This window comes from Hyperolius riggenbachi, chromosome 7 (assembly GCF_040937935.1).
Source record: "Hyperolius riggenbachi isolate aHypRig1 chromosome 7, aHypRig1.pri, whole genome shotgun sequence".
NCBI classification, from domain to species: Eukaryota; Metazoa; Chordata; class Amphibia; order Anura; family Hyperoliidae; genus Hyperolius; species Hyperolius riggenbachi.
This window is the reverse complement of record NC_090652.1, coordinates 74,623,956-74,642,522: the sequence shown is the minus strand read 5'-3', so window position 1 is coordinate 74,642,522 and position 18,567 is coordinate 74,623,956. Positions and strand designations below refer to the sequence as shown.

At 50.6% G+C, this 18,567-nt stretch overlaps 1 protein-coding gene across 3 annotated transcripts in view; it reads right to left on the bottom strand.

The window, feature by feature from the left end:
• The window catches only part of RUSF1 (RUS family member 1), a 55,881-nt gene that overhangs the window by 21,490 nt on the left and 15,824 nt on the right, over positions 1–18,567 (bottom strand). For all 3 annotated transcript variants that reach the window (XM_068244133.1, XM_068244134.1, XM_068244135.1), the window contains exons 4-11: positions 17,709–17,823; positions 17,569–17,614; positions 17,020–17,052; positions 16,023–16,128; positions 14,643–14,744; positions 12,114–12,184; positions 10,895–11,079; positions 68–125 (exon numbers count right to left, since the gene is read on the bottom strand). In XM_068244133.1, coding sequence (XP_068100234.1) covers positions 68–125; positions 10,895–11,079; positions 12,114–12,184; positions 14,643–14,744; positions 16,023–16,128; positions 17,020–17,052; positions 17,569–17,614; positions 17,709–17,823 — 716 coding nt within the window. The remainder of the gene's footprint in view (positions 1–67; positions 126–10,894; positions 11,080–12,113; positions 12,185–14,642; positions 14,745–16,022; positions 16,129–17,019; positions 17,053–17,568; positions 17,615–17,708; positions 17,824–18,567) is intronic.

The following is an 18,567-nucleotide window of genomic DNA, read 5'->3' as shown; positions in this document are numbered from 1 at the left end:
ATGGATAGAGGTGAGAACACGGTTGTGTATTTTTACAGAGTGTACAAAAGGTGAGGATTACCTGTACCTTGAGATAAGTGTACTGAGTGGCACTCCGAGACTCACTGGAACTTGAGAACCTAGGCCTGCAGAGGAAAGACATACCACATTGACATTCATGTTGTATCCAGTCTGTGTCCTGCAACCAACCGGCCTCCAGCCCATGGCCTGCAACTAACCATCCTACCACCCATGTCCTGCAACCAACTGTCCTCCAGCCAATGTCCTGCAACAAACCATCCTCCAGCCCATGTTCTGCAACCAACCATCCTCCAGCCCATGGCCTGCCACTAACCATCCTACCACTCAAGTCCTGCTACCAACCATCCTCCAGCCCATGTCCTGCAACCAACCATCCTCCAGCCCATGTCCTGCAACCAACCATCCTCCAGCCCATGGCCTGACACTAACCACCCTACCACCCATGTCCTGCAACCAACCATCCTCCAGCCCATGTCCTGTAACCAACCATCCTCCAGCCCATGTCCTGCAACCAACCGTCCTACCACCCATGACTTGCAACCAACCATCCTCCAGCCAATGTCCTGCAACAAACCATCCTCCAGCCCATGTCCTGCAACTAACCATCCTACCACCCATGTCATGCAACCAACCATCCTCCAGCCAATGTCCTGCAACAAACCATCCTCCCACCCATGTCCTGCAACCAACCGTTTTCCAGCCCATGTCCTGCAACCAACCATCCTCCAGCCCATGTCCTGCAACCAACCATCCTCCAGCCCATGTCCTGCAACCAACCATCCTCCAGCCCATGTCCTGCAACCAACCATCCTCCAGCCCATGTCCTGCAACCAACCGTCCTACCACCCATGTCCTGCAACCAACCACCCTCCAGCCAATGTCCTGCAACAAACCATCCTCCAGCCCATGTCCTGCAACCAACCATCCTCCAGCCCATGGCCTACCACCCATGTCCTGCAACCAACCGTCTTCCAGCCCATGCCCTGCAACAAACCATCCTCCAGCCCATGTCCTGCAACCAACCATCCTAGAGCCCATGTCCTGCAACTAACCATCCTACCACCCATGTCCTGCAACCAACCGTCCTCCAGCCAATGTCCTGCAACAAACCATCCTCCAGCCTATGTCCTGCAACCAACCATCCTCCAGCCCATGGCCTGCCACTAACCATCCTACCACTCATGTCCTGCTACCAACCATCCTCCAGCCCATGGCCTGCAACTAACCATCCTCCAGCCCATGTCCTGCAACCAACCTTCCTCCAGCCCATGGCCTGCAACTAACCATCCTACCACCCATGTCCTGCAACCAACCTTCCTCCAGCCAATGTCCTGCAACAAACCATCCTCCAGCCCATGTCCTGCAACCAACCGTTCTCCAGCCAGTGTCCTGCGACCAACCATCCTCCAGCCCATGTCCTGCAACCAACCATCCTCCAGCCCATGGCCTGACACTAACCATCCTACCACCCATGTCCTGCAACCAACAGTCTTCCAGCCCATGTCCTGCAACAAACCATCCTCCAGCCCATGTCCTGCAACAAACCATCCTACCACCCATGTCCTGCAACCAACCGTCCTCCAGCCAATGTCCTGCAACAAACCATCCTCCAGCCCATGTCCTGCAACCAACCATCCTCCAGCCCATGGCCTGCCACTAACCATCCTACCACTCATGTCCTGCAACCAACCATCTTCCAGCCCATGTCCTGCAACCAACCATCCTCCAGCCCATGTCCTGCAACCAACCATCCTCCAGCCCATGTCCTGCAACCAACCATCCTCCAGCCCATGTCCTGCAACCAACCGTCCTACCACCCATGTCCTGCAACCAACCACCCTCCAGCCAATGTCCTGCAACAAACCATCCTCCAGCCCATGTCCTGCAACTAACCATCCTACCACCCATGTCCTGCAACCAACCGTCCTCCAGCCAATGTCCTGCAACAAACCATCCTCCAGCCCATGTCCTGCAACCAACCATCCTCCAGCCCATGGCCTGCCACTAACCATCCTACCACCCATGTCCTGCAACCAACCGTCTTCCAGCCCATATCCTGCAACTAGCCATCCTCCAGCACATATAATGTGACCAATCGTCTTCCAGCCCATGTCCTACCAACCATTCTCCAGCCCCTGTCCTGCGACCAACCATCCTCCAGCCAAAGTCCTGCTACCAACAGTCCTCCAGCCCATGTCCTGCAACCAACCATCCTCCAGCCCATGTCCTGCAACCAACCATCCTCCAGCCCATGTCCTGCAACAAACCATCCTCCAGCCCATGTCCTGCAACAAACCATCCTCCAGCCCATGTCCTGCAACAAACCATCCTCCAGCCCATGTCCTGCAACAAACCATCCTCCAGCCCATGTCCTGCAACCAACTGTCCTACCACCCATGTCCTGCAACCAACCACCCTCCAGCCAATGTCCTGCAACAAACAATCCTCCAGCCCATGTCCTGCAACTAACCGTCCTACCACCCATGTCCTGCAACCAACCGCCCTCCAGCCAATGTCCTGCAACAAACCATCCTGCAGCCCATGTCCTGCTACCAACCATCCTCCAGCCCATGGCCTGCAACTAACCATCCTACCACCCATGTCCTGCAACCAACCTTCCTCCAGCCCATGGCCTGCAACTAACCATCCTACCACCCATGTCCTGCAACCAACCTTCCTCTAGCCAATGTCCTGCAACAAACCATCCTCCAGCCCATGTCCTGCAACCAACCGTTCTCCAGCCAGTGTCCTGCGACCAACCTTCCTCCAGCCCATGTCCTGCGAACATCCATCATTCAGCCCATATCCTGCAACTAGCCGTCCTCCAGCCCATATCCTACAACTAGCCATCCTCCAGCCCATATAATGTGACCAATCGTCTTCCAGCCCATGTCCTACCAACCATTCTCCAGCCCCTGTCCTGCGACCAACCATCCTCCAGCCAAAGTCCTGCTACCAACAGTCCTCCAGCCCATGTCCTGCAACCAACCATCCTCCAGCCCATGTCCTGCAACCAACCATCCTCCAGCCCATGTCCTGCAACCAACCATCCTCCAGCCCATGGCCTGACACTAACCATCCTACCACCCATGTCCTGCAACCAACCGTCTTCCAGCCCATGTCCTGCAACCAACCATCCTCCAGCCCATGTCCTGCAACCAACCGTCCTACCACCCATGACTTGCTACCAACCATCCTCCAGCCAATGTCCTGCAACAAACCATCCTCCAACCCATATCCTGCAACTAACCATCCTACCACCCATGTCCTGCAACCAACCGTCTTCCAGCCAATGTCCTGCAAAAAACCATCCTCCAACCCATATCCTGCAACTAACCATCCTACCACCCATGTCCTGCAACCAACCGTCTTCCAGCCAATGTCCTGCAACCAACCATCCTCCACCCCATGTTCTGCAGCCAACCATCCTCCAGCCCATGGCCTGCCACGAACCATCCTACCACCCATGTCCTGCAACCAACCGTCTTCCAGCCCATGTCCTGCAACCAATCATCCTCCAGCCCATGTCCTGCAACCAACCGTCCTACCACCCATGTCCTGCAACCAACCATCCTCCAGCCCATGTCCTGCAACCAACCGTCCTACCACCCACGTCCTGCAACCAACCACCCTCCAGCCAATGTCCTGCAACAAACCATCCTCCAGCCCATGTCCTGCAACCAACCATCCTCCAGCCCATGGTATGCAAACTAACCATCCTACCACCCATGTCCTGCAACCAACCGTCTTCCAGCCCATGACCTGCAACAAACCATCCTCCAGCCCATGTCCTGCAACCAACCATCCTCCAGCCCATGTCCTGCAACCAACTGTCCTACCACCCATGTCCTGCAACCAACTACCCTCCAGCTAATGTCCTGCAACAAACCATCCTGAGGCCCATGTCCTGCAACTAACCATCCTACCACCCATGTCCTGCAACCAACCGTCCTCCAGCCAATGTCCTGCAACAAACCATCCTCCAGCCAATGTCCTGCAACAAACCATCCTCCAGCCCATGTCCTGCAACTAACCATCCTACCACCCATGTCCTGCAACCAACCGTCCTCCAGCCAATGTCCTGCAACAAACCATCCTCCAGCCCATGGCCTGCCACTAACCATCCTACCACCCATGTCCTGCAACCAACCGTCTTCCGGCCCATGTCCTGCAACCAACCATCCTCCAGCCCATGTCCTGCAACCAACCATCCTCCAGCCCATGTCCTGCAACCAACCGTCCTACCACCCATGTCCTGCAACTAACCACCCTCCAGCCAATGTCCTGCAACCAACCATCCTCCAGCCCATGGCCTGCCACTAACCATCCTACCACCCATGTCCTGCAACCAACCATCCTCCAGCCCATGGCCTGCCACTAACCATCCTACCACTCATGTCCTGCAACCAACCATCCTCCAGCCCATGTCCTGCAACCAACCATCCTCCAGCCCATGTCCTGCAACCAACCGTCCTACCACCCATGTCCTGCAACCAACCACCCTCCAGCCAATGTCCTGCAACAAACCATCCTCCAGCCCATGTCCTGCAACTAACCATCCTACCACCCATGTCCTGCAACCAACCGTCCTCCAGCCAATGTCCTGCAACAAACCATCCTCCAGCCCATGTCCTGCAACCAACCATCCTCCAGCCCATGGCCTGCCACTAACCATCCTACCACCCATGTCCTGCAACCAACCGTCTTCCAGCCCATATCCTGCAACTAGCCATCCTCCAGCACATATAATGTGACCAATCGTCTTCCAGCCCATGTCCTACCAACCATTCTCCAGCCCCTGTCCTGCGACCAACCATCCTCCAGCCAAAGTCCTGCTACCAACAGTCCTCCAGCCCATGTCCTGCAACCAACCATCCTCCAGCCCATGTCCTGCAACAAACCATCCTCCAGCCCATGTCCTGCAACAAACCATCCTCCAGCCCATGTCCTGCAACAAACCATCCTCCAGCCCATGTCCTGCAACAAACCATCCTCCAGCCCATGTCCTGCAACCAACTGTCCTACCACCCATGTCCTGCAACCAACCACCCTCCAGCCAATGTCCTGCAACAAACAATCCTCCAGCCCATGTCCTGCAACTAACCGTCCTACCACCCATGTCCTGCAACCAACCGCCCTCCAGCCAATGTCCTGCAACAAACCATCCTGCAGCCCATGTCCTGCTACCAACCATCCTCCAGCCCATGGCCTGCAACTAACCATCCTACCACCCATGTCCTGCAACCAACCTTCCTCCAGCCCATGGCCTGCAACTAACCATCCTACCACCCATGTCCTGCAACCAACCTTCCTCTAGCCAATGTCCTGCAACAAACCATCCTCCAGCCCATGTCCTGCAACCAACCGTTCTCCAGCCAGTGTCCTGCGACCAACCTTCCTCCAGCCCATGTCCTGCGAACATCCATCATTCAGCCCATATCCTGCAACTAGCCGTCCTCCAGCCCATATCCTACAACTAGCCATCCTCCAGCCCATATAATGTGACCAATCGTCTTCCAGCCCATGTCCTACCAACCATTCTCCAGCCCCTGTCCTGCGACCAACCATCCTCCAGCCAAAGTCCTGCTACCAACAGTCCTCCAGCCCATGTCCTGCAACCAACCATCCTCCAGCCCATGTCCTGCAACCAACCATCCTCCAGCCCATGTCCTGCAACCAACCATCCTCCAGCCCATGGCCTGACACTAACCATCCTACCACCCATGTCCTGCAACCAACCGTCTTCCAGCCCATGTCCTGCAACCAACCATCCTCCAGCCCATGTCCTGCAACCAACCGTCCTACCACCCATGACTTGCTACCAACCATCCTCCAGCCAATGTCCTGCAACAAACCATCCTCCAACCCATATCCTGCAACTAACCATCCTACCACCCATGTCCTGCAACCAACCGTCTTCCAGCCAATGTCCTGCAAAAAACCATCCTCCAACCCATATCCTGCAACTAACCATCCTACCACCCATGTCCTGCAACCAACCGTCTTCCAGCCAATGTCCTGCAACCAACCATCCTCCACCCCATGTTCTGCAGCCAACCATCCTCCAGCCCATGGCCTGCCACGAACCATCCTACCACCCATGTCCTGCAACCAACCGTCTTCCAGCCCATGTCCTGCAACCAATCATCCTCCAGCCCATGTCCTGCAACCAACCATCCTACCACCCATGTCCTGCAACCAACCATCCTCCAGCCCATGTCCTGCAACCAACCGTCCTACCACCCACGTCCTGCAACCAACCACCCTCCAGCCAATGTCCTGCAACAAACCATCCTCCAGCCCATGTCCTGCAACCAACCATCCTCCAGCCCATGGTATGCAAACTAACCATCCTACCACCCATGTCCTGCAACCAACCGTCTTCCAGCCCATGACCTGCAACAAACCATCCTCCAGCCCATGTCCTGCAACCAACCATCCTCCAGCCCATGTCCTGCAACCAACTGTCCTACAACCCATGTCCTGCAACCAACTACCCTCCAGCTAATGTCCTGCAACAAACCATCCTGAGGCCCATGTCCTGCAACTAACCATCCTACCACCCATGTCCTGCAACCAACCGTCCTCCAGCCAATGTCCTGCAACAAACCATCCTCCAGCCAATGTCCTGCAACAAACCATCCTCCAGCCCATGTCCTGCAACTAACCATCCTACCACCCATGTCCTGCAACCAACCGTCCTCCAGCCAATGTCCTGCAACAAACCATCCTCCAGCCCATGGCCTGCCACTAACCATCCTACCACCCATGTCCTGCAACCAACCGTCTTCCGGCCCATGTCCTGCAACCAACCATCCTCCAGCCCATGTCCTGCAACCAACCATCCTCCAGCCCATGTCCTGCAACCAACCATCCTCCAGCCCATGTCCTGCAACCAACCGTCCTACCACCCATGTCCTGCAACTAACCACCCTCCAGCCAATGTCCTGCAACAAACCATCCTCCAGCCCATGTCCTGCAACCAACCATCCTCCAGCCCATGGCCTGCCACTAACCATCCTACCACCCATGTCCTGCAACCAACCATCTTCCAGCCCATGTCCTGCAACAAACCATCCTCCAGCCCATGTCCTGCAACCAACCATCCTCCAGCCCATGTCCTGCAACTAACCATCCTACCACCCATGTCCTGCAACCAACCGTCCTCCAGCCAATGTCCTGCAACAAACCATCCTCCAGCCTATGTCCTGCAACCAACCATCCTCCAGCCCATGGCCTGCCACTAACCATCCTACCACTCATGTCCTGCTACCAACCATCCTCCAGCCCATGGCCTGCAACTAACCATCCTACCACCCATGTCCTGCAACCAACCTTCCTCCAGCCCATGACCTGCAACTAACCATTCTACCACCCATGTCCTGCAACCAACCTTCCTCCAGCCAATGTCCTGCAACAAACCATCCTCCAGCCCATGTCCTGCAACCAACGATTCTTCAGTCAGTGTCCTGCGACCAACCATCCTCCAGCCCATGTCCTGCAACCAACCATCCTCCAGCCCATTGCCTGACACTAACCATCCTACCACCCATGTCCTGCAACCAACCGTCTTCCAGCCCATGTCCTGCAACCAATTATCCTCCAGCCCATGTCCTGCAACAGACCGTCCTACCACCCATGACTTGCAACCAACCATCCTCCAGCCAATGTCCTGCAACAAACGATCCTCCAGCCCACGTCCTGCAACAAACCATCCTACCACCCATGTCCTGCAACCAACCGTCCTCCAGCCAATGTCCTGCAACAAACCATCCTCCAGCCCATGTCCTGCAACCAACCATCCTCCAGCCCATGGCCTGCCACTAACCATCCTACCACACATGTCCTGCAACCAACCGTCTTCCAGCCCATGTCCTGCAACCAACCATCCTCCAGCCCATGTCCTGCAACCAACCATCCTCCAGTGCATGTCCTGCAACCAACCGTCCTACCACCCATGTCCTGCAACCAACCACCCTCCAGCCAATGTCGTGCAACAAACCATCCTCCTGCCCATGTCCTGCAACCAACCATCCTCCAGCCCATGGCCTGCCACTAACCATCCTACCACCCATGTCCTGCAACCAACCGTCTTCCAGCCCATGTCCTGCAACCAACCATCCTCCAGCCCATGTCCTGCAACCAACCATCCTCCAGCCCATGTCCTGCAACCAACCATCCTCCAGCCCATGTCCTGCAACCAACCGTCCTACCACCCATGTCCTGCAACCAACCAACCTCCAGCCAATGTCCTGCAACAAACCATCCTCCAGCCCACGTCCTGCAACCAACTATCCTCCAGCCCATGGCCTGCCACTAACCATCCTACCACCCATGTCCTGCAACCAACAGTCTTCCAGCCCATATCCTGCAACTAGCCATCCTCCAGCCCATATAATGTGACCAATCGTCTTCCAGCCCATGTCCTACCAACCATTCTCCAGCCCCTGTCCTGCGACCAACCATCCTCCAGCCAAAGTCCTGCTACCAACAGTCCTCCAGCCCATGTCCTGCAACCAACCATCCTCCAGCCCATGTCCTGCAACAAACCATCCTCCAGCCCATGTCCTGCAACAAACCATCCTCCAGCCCATGTCCTGCAACCAACTGTCCTACCACCCATGTCCTGCAACCAACCACCCTCCAGCCAATGTCCTGCAACAAACCATCCTCCAGCCCATGTCCTGCAACTAACCGTCCTACCACCCATGTCCTGCAACCAACCGTCCTCCAGCCAATGTCCTGCAACAAACCATCCTCCAGCCCATGTCCTGCAACCAACCATCCTCCAGCCCATGGCTTGCCACTAACCATCCTACTACTCATGTCCTGCTACCAACCATCCTCCAGCCCATGGCCTGCAACTAACCATCCTACCACCCATGTCCTGCAACCAACCTTCCTCCAGCCCATGTCCTGCAACCAACCGTTCTCCAGCCAGTGTCCTGCGACCAACCTTCCTCCAGCCCATTTCCTGCGAACATCCATCATTCAGCCCATATCCTGCAACTAGCCGTCCTCCAGCCCATATCCTACAACTAGCCATCCTCCAGCCCATATAATGTGACCAATCGTCTTCCAGCCCATGTCCTACCAACCATTCTCCAGCCCCTGTCCTGCGACCAACCATCCTCCAGCCAAAGTCCTGCTACCAACAGTCTTCCAGCCCATGTCCTGCAACCAACCATCCTCCAGCCCATGTTCTGCAACAAACCATCCTCCAGCCCATGTCTTGCAACCAACCATCCTCCAGCCCATGGCCTGACACTAACCATCCTAACACCCATGTCCTGCAACCAACCGTCTTCCAGCCCATGTCCTGCAACCAACCATCCTCCAGCCCATTTCCTGCTACCAACCGTCCTACCACCCATGACTTGCAACCAACCATCCTCCAGCCAATGTCCTGCAACAAACCATCCTCCAACCCATATCCTGCAACTAACCATCCTACCACCCATGTCCTGCAACCAACCGTCTTCCAGCCAATGTCCTGCAACCAACCATCCTCCAGCCCATGTTCTGCAACCAACCATCCTCCAGCCCATGGCCTGCCACTAACCATCCTACCACCCATGTCCTGCAACCAACCGTCTCCCATCCAATGTCCTGCAACCAACCATCCTCCAGCCCATGTCCTGCAACCAACGATCCTCCAGCCCATGTCCTGCAACCAACCGTCCTACCACCCATGTCCTGCAACCAACCACCCTCCAGCCAATTTCCTGCAACAAACCATCCTCCAGCCCATGTCCTGCAACCAACCATCCTCCAGCCCATGGTCTACCACAACCATCCTACCACCCATGTCCTGCAACCAACCGTCTTCCAGCCCATGTCCTGCAACAAACCATCCTCCAGCCCATGTCCTGCAACCAACCATCCTCCAGCCCATGTCCTGCAACCAACTGCCCTACCACCCATGTCCTGCAACCAACCACCCTCCAGCCAATGTCCTGCAACAAACCATCCTCCAGCCCATGTCCTGCAACTAACCATCCTACCACCCATGTCCTGCAACCAACCGTCCTCCAGCCAATGTCCTGCAACAAACCATCCTCCAGCCCATGTCCTGCAACCAACCATCCTCCAGCCCATGGCCTGCCACTAACCATCCTACCACTCATGTCCTGCTACCAACCATCCTCCAGCCCATGGCCTGCAACTAACCATCCTACCACCCATGTCCTGCAACCAACCTTCCTCCAGCCCATGGCCTGCAACTAACCATCCTACCACCCATGTCCTGCAACCAACCTTCCTCCAGCCAATGTCCTGCAACAAACCATCCTCCAGCCTATGTCCTGCAACCAACTGCTCCTCCAGCCCATGTCCTGCGAACATCCATCATTCAGCCCATATCCTGCAACTAGCCGTCCTCCAGCCCATATCCTGCAACTAGCCATCCTCCAGCCCATATAATGTGACCAATCGTCTTCCAGCCCATGTCCTGCAACCAACCATTCTCCAGCCCCTGTCCTGCGACCAACCATCCTCCAGCCAAAGTCCTGCTACCAACCGTCCTCCAGCCCATGCCCTGCCACCAACCATCCTGCAGCCCACATAATGCAACAAACCATCCTCCAGCCTATGTACTGCAACCAACCATCCTCCAGACAATGTCCTGCAACCAACAGCCCTTCAGCTAATGCCCTGCCACCAACCATCCTTCAGCCCATGTCCTGCAACTTTCCCTCTTCCAGCCTGAAATGTGTGTTGTGTATGGCCTATGTCCTTTAACCACCCCTCCTCTAGCCTGACATAAGTGTTGTTTACGGCCTATGTTATGTAACCTACCCTTTTCCAGTCTGAAATGTGTTGTGTATATCTTCCATCGTGAGACCTAGACACCCCAACCCACTTAATCACTTACCGGGTAGCAATGGCTCCATACTATTGGCTTCAGCCAAGCTCAGAATACATCCTTCTCGTAAATAATGCTCCAACATTATGCTGAGCCTTGACTGATTAAGGGTCTCCATGACGACAGAACGGACAGCGCGGTAGTTTGAATAAAGGTGGAGTGAGGTTAAGATGAGGAAGAGAAGGTAGGTAACCCTGAAAAGAAACAAGACGGTGAAAATTGGATGACCATAGAGTTCCATGGCAGTGGAATTAAATTCAACGAAAATGGTAACAGTATTTCTGTACACGGACATATCTGTATATATTCTCAATGATCTAAATCAGTGTTTCTCAACATTATTACAGTATGTAGCCCTTTATGAAAGATGGAGTTTGCCAAGCACCCTCGATAGTGAACAGAATCATCTCACATGCCCCTTGACACATATACATATGGCAGGAGTACTCCAAATATGCATATAAATGCTTTCCAAACATTAGTTTAGGCTTCAAATGAACTAAAATACTTATTCAAGCATATTTATATATTATTTAACTATTTTTTCTAATCCCAACCCTCACTGACCCTAACCCAAGTACGCCTAGGTGTACAGATACCATATGTTGAGAACCTAGAATGTAGGTCATGAAATATCTAGGAAGACAGAGAGCTTCAACTGTACACATTTTATTATTCGTCCATCCAGAAACAAGGGAGAGGGTTATCGACACCATTTATCATCAATATACAATGTTGTTCCATCGTCCTTGATTTAAAGACAACAGACACCTTCAGTGAGGCACTTAAACGATTAATATCTGCATAATAAATGTTGTAAAATCTGACAGAATCTGTCTGTTATGCCCTGTTTAGTTATGTCTCCCAGAAAAGACCTGTTCAGAGAATGGGAAATAACTGCATGGTCAGTAAGATTTAGGTTTCTAAAAATCGAAACTCTTGTGGGAACACTCTCAGAGGGTGAGATTTAGGTTTCTAAAAATCGAAACTCTTGTGGGAACACTCTCAGAGGGTGAGATTTAGGTTTCTAAAAATCGAAACTCTTGTGGGAACACTCTCAGAGGGTGACACTGCACTAGCACTCTGCCAATCAGCAAGTGCAGCGCAATCGCCCCTAGTGTGAACCAGCCCTTACTCTGGCTACACCATGATATACGCAGGAGAGCCTCCACTGGCTCTCTTCAGTAATAAAACCCTGAGAGAAGGAGAAGCGATCAGTTCTACTCACCACAGATTCTCCGACACCAGGGGAACGATTGCCAGGCTGACCAGTAATCCTGCCAGGTTAACCAGTGTCTCCTGCCACAAGAAGTCTGGATTAGTACTCATATGGGTGAAGGATGAAGTAAAGTTCTTTCCAATAAGGCTGAGACCTGGATCACACAACAGACATGAGCATGCTAATAGAGGCACCTGTGATGGCAGCCAAGGTATACAGATGTGGGTACCTGTGCTGGCAAGTAAGGGATTTAGGGGTGTATGCAATAAACTGTGTTACACAGAATAACATGCGTAAAGTCTGACCACACAATGAGTAGAGCAGATAAGCATTATATGCTTAAAGCATAACCGAGGCAAATAAGATTGTTAGAATGGGGGAGCAGGCATGTAAAGAGAGCAGTCCCCATGCCCATGGCTCCCACCGTTCACTTCTGGGGACCTCCATTCTCTTGTAAGAGCCATCAGAAGCTGCTTCAGGGTCGTCCGCGTCATTGAGTGCGCTCCCGTGACCAGATGCTCTCTGCACATGCGCAATACGAGTCGTGATGTAGTGTGCAGGTGCAGAGCGCTCCCGGCTATGGGAGCATGATAAATTACACTGACGACAATGGCTCTTATGCGAGAATGGAGGGGGACAGAGGTGAACGGGAGGAGCTGTGGGCATGAGGACTGCTTCCTATACATACCTGCTCTCCCCATTCTAACAATCTTCATTGCCTCAGTTATCCTCTAGTGCAGGGCTTTTCAACCTTCTCACTAATTGTACCACTTCTATCCCCTGAAAATTTTCAAGTACCACCAGTGTGCCCGATCTGGCTCAGTTGCTTCTGCCAGAGCCCGAGCAAAGAGCTGTTACTGTGCATTTGCGAGAATGCCTACAAGCTCTGACAAGGAGATCTTTGGGGGGAGGGGGGGTCCTAGCACTGGATTCCTTCTACTGAGGAGGAAGGTGGAAGCCTCTTTCGGATCCAGAAGCTTTCACCTCCAGAGGTGAATAACCTCCAGAACAGTTTATAACACCACGTATTTTTTGTTTTTTTACAGGTACACTTACAGCTTTTCTTACAGGTACAGCTGTCAGCTTACCGCTGATCCGAGATACACTCAGATCAGCGGTAGCCCGGCAGCAGTGAAGAAACAGCCAGGGGAACTGTGCACAGTGACAGCACATATACTTCAAATACAGGAAGTGACATAACTGCTCACTTGTATTTGAAGTACATGCACCATCAATGTGCACCGTTCGCCTGGCTGATCTGAGGTCTGAAGTATTCAGGGCAGCACAGTAAGGAGCAAGTGAAGGGGAGCGAACTTTGTGGAGACAGGACCAGGACAAGTGGCAGGCAAACCTGTCGTGTACCACCTGGCCAACAGCAAAGTACCACTGGTGGTACGCGTACCACAGGTTGAAAAGCCCTGCTCTAGTGCAGTTCATTGCATAGAACTCTTAGCCACATAAGGGGTAAATATTGTATATACTGTATATTGTGGGTTATAATTCATATAACAGCTTGTATTCTTATATGACTTCTAGTGTGTATTCCTTAGTTGTGTGGATTATAATACATGTAACCGTTCGCATACATTCAAGATTCACACATAAACTTATTTTTTTCTCGAAGCTCGCTTACCAAATGTTTATAGTGGATAGTGTACTGGTTAAGGGCTCTGCCTCTGACACAGGAGACCAGGGATAAAATCTCAGCTCTTCCAGTTCAGCAAGCCAGCACCTAATCAGTAAGAAGATCTTGGGCAAGACTTCCTAACACTGCTACTGCCTATAGAGCGCATCCTGGTGGCTGCAGCTCTGGCGCATTGAGTCCGCCAGGAGAAAAGCACAATATAAATGTTCTGCGTCTTGTCTTGACTATACAAGAGAGGTAACCTAGAGGTCATAGACGGAATACCTGGCAGCATTTCATCCAAAGACACTGACTCAAGGCGGAGCCAGCTGTGGCCACCTAAACGGGGGAGCCCGTTCTCACACTCGAGTCTTGATCTTAACTTAGTTCATATGAGTGCAATACCCTTTTATAAACTGTATATAAAAAAGTTGCAGTATCACATTGAGAGAAATTTTTATTTGAGGTACATCACAATCATCGGTTTATGAGTTGAAGCAGGATATCGTGCTGGGGACAGCAATCGTCATTGAATGTGTATGGAACGTTGTTCGATCAAGACGTTTGGATTGGTTTGATCGTTATGGTCGGGGTGACCTGGGAATATTCCCGACACACTATTAGACCCTGGTGGCCTAGGCATCTGGTGAGTGGAACCTGATTGGGTATGTTGGAGGTTTTCCTTGCTGTATATCAGAAGATACGATAATCTGTTGAAACTTTCCCAAGTTTTATGGACTGGAGTGAAGCCAATACTGAACTATTCTAAACAATGTATCTGTCTAAGAACAGAAGGCGCAATTATATCTGCAATTGTAGTTAGGATTAGAGAAAGCCCTTCTAGCCCTTCTAGAGTATACAGTAAATTCTAATATACATTCCCTATAACAATGAAGGAAGGGAAGGCTTCTCACCTGACTCCCATCTTTGGCACAGACATCAGCCATGTTGTCCCTTTTGGCCTGGTGAACTGTGAGGGCGGCACGTGTGGCCCCTCCAGCGACTCCCACAATGCACTGCAGCACAGAGATGCCATTATGGTAAAGCCATACATGGCAGAAACATGGACAATATAAAACGTATGAGAGGCAGACAAGATTGCGGACACAGAATGACTGCAATCCGATATCAGTATATGAGTACATCAGCACTGGTTTCCAGAATCTGTCTTGTAATTGTAAATTCTCGATTTACCGTTTCTTACAACCCAAACATCTTCCTCAACTGCATGGATAGCATAGAACTGATCCCAATCCCATCTTCCTTCAGTGCCTCACCTCTGCTGAACGTCCCATAACCTACATATTCTATTTCACTGCATCAACTGCGTAGTACTTATCCCACCCCCGTCTTCTTCCATTGCTTCAGTTGTGCTGAATAGGGATGATCCATGATATGCAAATACTTCGGAGTTTATACAAATATATGCAGCTTGAAAATGGACCAATCGATTCCCACCCAAGTTTAAATTGATTGGTCCAGTTTCAAGCTGCATATATTTGCATAAAAGCGTACATAAATTTGCATAAACTTGGAAGTATTTGCATCTCACTGATCATCCCTAGTGCTGAGTTTCTGATCAAGCTTATCCTCCACTGATCATATGACCACCATCGCTCTCTTTTACTGCACCACCTTCACCGAGCTCATCACCACCACCACCTCCACAAAGCTAATTTTCCTCCATCCTCTTCCATTGCATCACCTACACAAAGTTTATCCCATCCCCTCTACTGCACTACTTGCACATATCTATCCCATTAGGCTTTCAATAAAACACATTAGCAGCTTCAATAGAGTTATCTCATTTGAGATAAGTGCATTGCTTCTGAACTCATCTGGCAGAACTTGTGCTGTAAATTCTTCGAATGCTTTTATCTCTCTCTACTAGCAGAAATATAGAAACTGAAAGCAGAAGTCCTATGTTACTGTGTCATACTGCCCCCTAGTGACAAGTGGCCATAAATACACAGTACAGCAGTACTAATTAGAAGCAAAGGAAATGTATAAAATAAGAAATAAAAAAGTGCTAAAATAAATTGTCCTGGAGCACTTGCAAGCCTCTAAAATTGGCTGCTAAAGGGTTAAAAGTTGAGGGAATGTAGCATTAAAAAGGGAAGAAGATTCTATTGCATCAGGCTATCAATCTAGAAGGTGGAACAATGTAAGATACAGTAGGAGGAGAAGCGGTCCCGCCTGATGAGGATAACAGCAAACGGTAAGGGAACAAAGGCTACAACTAGGGAGATGTAACTGTGGGTCCTGAGTAATGATCTGTGGGGGAACAGACTTACCTTGAAGATTCCAGCTATACATACTGTCACAGTGAAGCATGATGGGAAAACTGGAGCTAAAATCTCTATAAATATTGCCAGATCATTTAAGACATCAGCAAACAGCCTAAAATTGAGACAAAAAAAGCGCATGTCATGAGGGAAAAGTACCACCAGCAATACATATAAATCCTGATGTCTTTGAAAGACCTCTGCTGGGCAGATGCAATCAGGTTGCCTAAATAGAGGCTCTAACTTCCAACTTGTATCTACTATAAAAACAAAGCACTCCACTACTCAGATTACACCCAAAGGACACAAAGTACAAACATGACTCTTCACTTCTGCATTGACTTGTGACAGGTCATGATAACAACTGCTGGAAGCAGAGATCAGAGCAAATGAATAAAAGTCAGAAGATGGAAGATACAGGAGAGTGTGGATAGTGGTCCAAACTGAAGCAACCTCTAGTCTACAAGATTGGTACTCAACAATGAGGTTGGAGGACAGGCAACATTTAGGACATTAGTGAAGATGGAAAAGAGAACATCTATGGAGGTGGCATAAGAATAAGGTTGTAGGCTTGGAAGAGAATAGTAAGGCGGAAAATTGAGACGTTTTGAACATGTGAGTGCTGTAATGAGGCTGGAGAAGAGTGCATATTTAAAGGATAGAAAGACTGAGGATGGATGAAGAACATATACTTGGAGGCTGCAAAGAAATAACAATGAGATAGAAAACACATTTAGAAGAAAACGAGATAATAATAAGGTTTTGCAGATGATGACCTGCCGTATTTAAAAGAAAGAAAGATTTTAATGAGGTTGGAGGAGAAGAAAATATCAGGAAGTAGGACAACAATAATGGGGTTGGAGGGAAGACCATTAGTTTTAGGTTTAAATTGAGAAATTGGACATATTTGGGGTACAGGAAGAAGAATACAGTTGGGGGAAGTCCTACTGGCCAGCAAATAAGGGATAAAAGGTGTGTTCACATTTACACACACACAATAATTTACCTCCACTTTTTGGCATCGCAGTCCAGCTGACTCCTGCAGACAGACAATAAAACCATCAAAACCCACCACTGAGTATCAGCCACTCACCCATAAGTATCTGTCTACCAGAGAAGTAAGCCCACTCAAGTATCTGACCAACCCTCCCCCCCCAAAAATCTGCCTACCCACCCCAACCCTGCAAATACTAGAATCCAGGACTGTGGAGTCGGAGTGGAGGAGTCAGAGCAATTTTTGGGTACGTGAAGTCTGAGGTTTCATAAACTGAGGAGTCAAAGTCGGATGATTTTTGTACCCACCCCATAGACCTGCAAGGGTCGTGGAGTACCTGGATTCAGAGTCATGCTAAAATAAACTTATTTCTGAATACTAGATTCTAAAATTGTAGGTCAATGTTCATATCTACAGTTCAGAAATCCAGATAAAACTCCCTTAATCTATGGATCACCCTCCTTAAAACTGCTGTCACCCCTTTGCTAGGTATATCACACTCCTACAAACACCTTATCAATTGCTCAGTCCCTAGAGATCCTGTTCATGCAACAGACTTACCCTTTCACCCAGGCAAAGAGTATGCGTCCCACCATGCCAGTGCCATCTGCAGGGAGGAAAGAGAGCTCAGCTAAAGGAGAGGCAGAGGGTGCAAATAACAGTAGAAGTACTAGACAAAGAGACAATCCTTGTGTCCATACCTTTCAAGATCCATGTTACTGTGGCTGCTGCAACTGTGGCTGAACTGTCACCAACACCTGAGCCCCGGAGAAGAGAGTGAGTAGCCAGAGACCCCGTCACACTACTGGCAAAGGCCTAGAGAAGGAAAACAAAAAGGGCTCAATGAGAAAGGAAGACATGTCAGAGAAGAAGACACATCAGAAAATAAGGCATGACAGAGAAGATACAGACAGGAAGTAATGTTAGGGAAAGAGATGCATCAAAGAGGAAGACATGTCAGAGAGGAAGACACATCAGAAAATAAGACATGACAGAGGAGAAGATACAGACAGGAAGTAATGTTAGGGAAGGAGATGCATCAAAGAGGAAGACAAGTCAGAGAGGAAGACACGTCATAGAGGAAGACACGTCACAGAAGATGACAAAACAGTGAAAAAGACATCAGAGAAGAGTACACAGCAGAGCGGAAAGCAAGATAAAGAGGAAAATGTATTAGAGAAGAAGACATGTGAGAAAAGAAGATGCATCAGACAAATGGACACAGCAGAGAGTAAGACATGTCTGAGAAGAAGACTCATCAGAATAAAGGACACATCAGAGGAGAGAACACATCGGAGAGGACACATCTGTACAGCCTCAGCCCTGCAATGTCTCCCAAGGCATATGTCACATGTGTGCATGAGGCCTCATGGAAGGATGCAGTTAGGTGTAGACTTATCAGGAATCATATGGTAAGGTGTTTGGTTATTATGAAGGAAGTGGGAAGGTATAAGGCTTACAGGGAGGGTGTGCTAAAGTGTGGGTTTATCAGGATGTGGTAACATGTAGTTATTAGGCAGAATGTGAAAAGGTGTGGCTTTATCTGGGAGGATGTGGTAG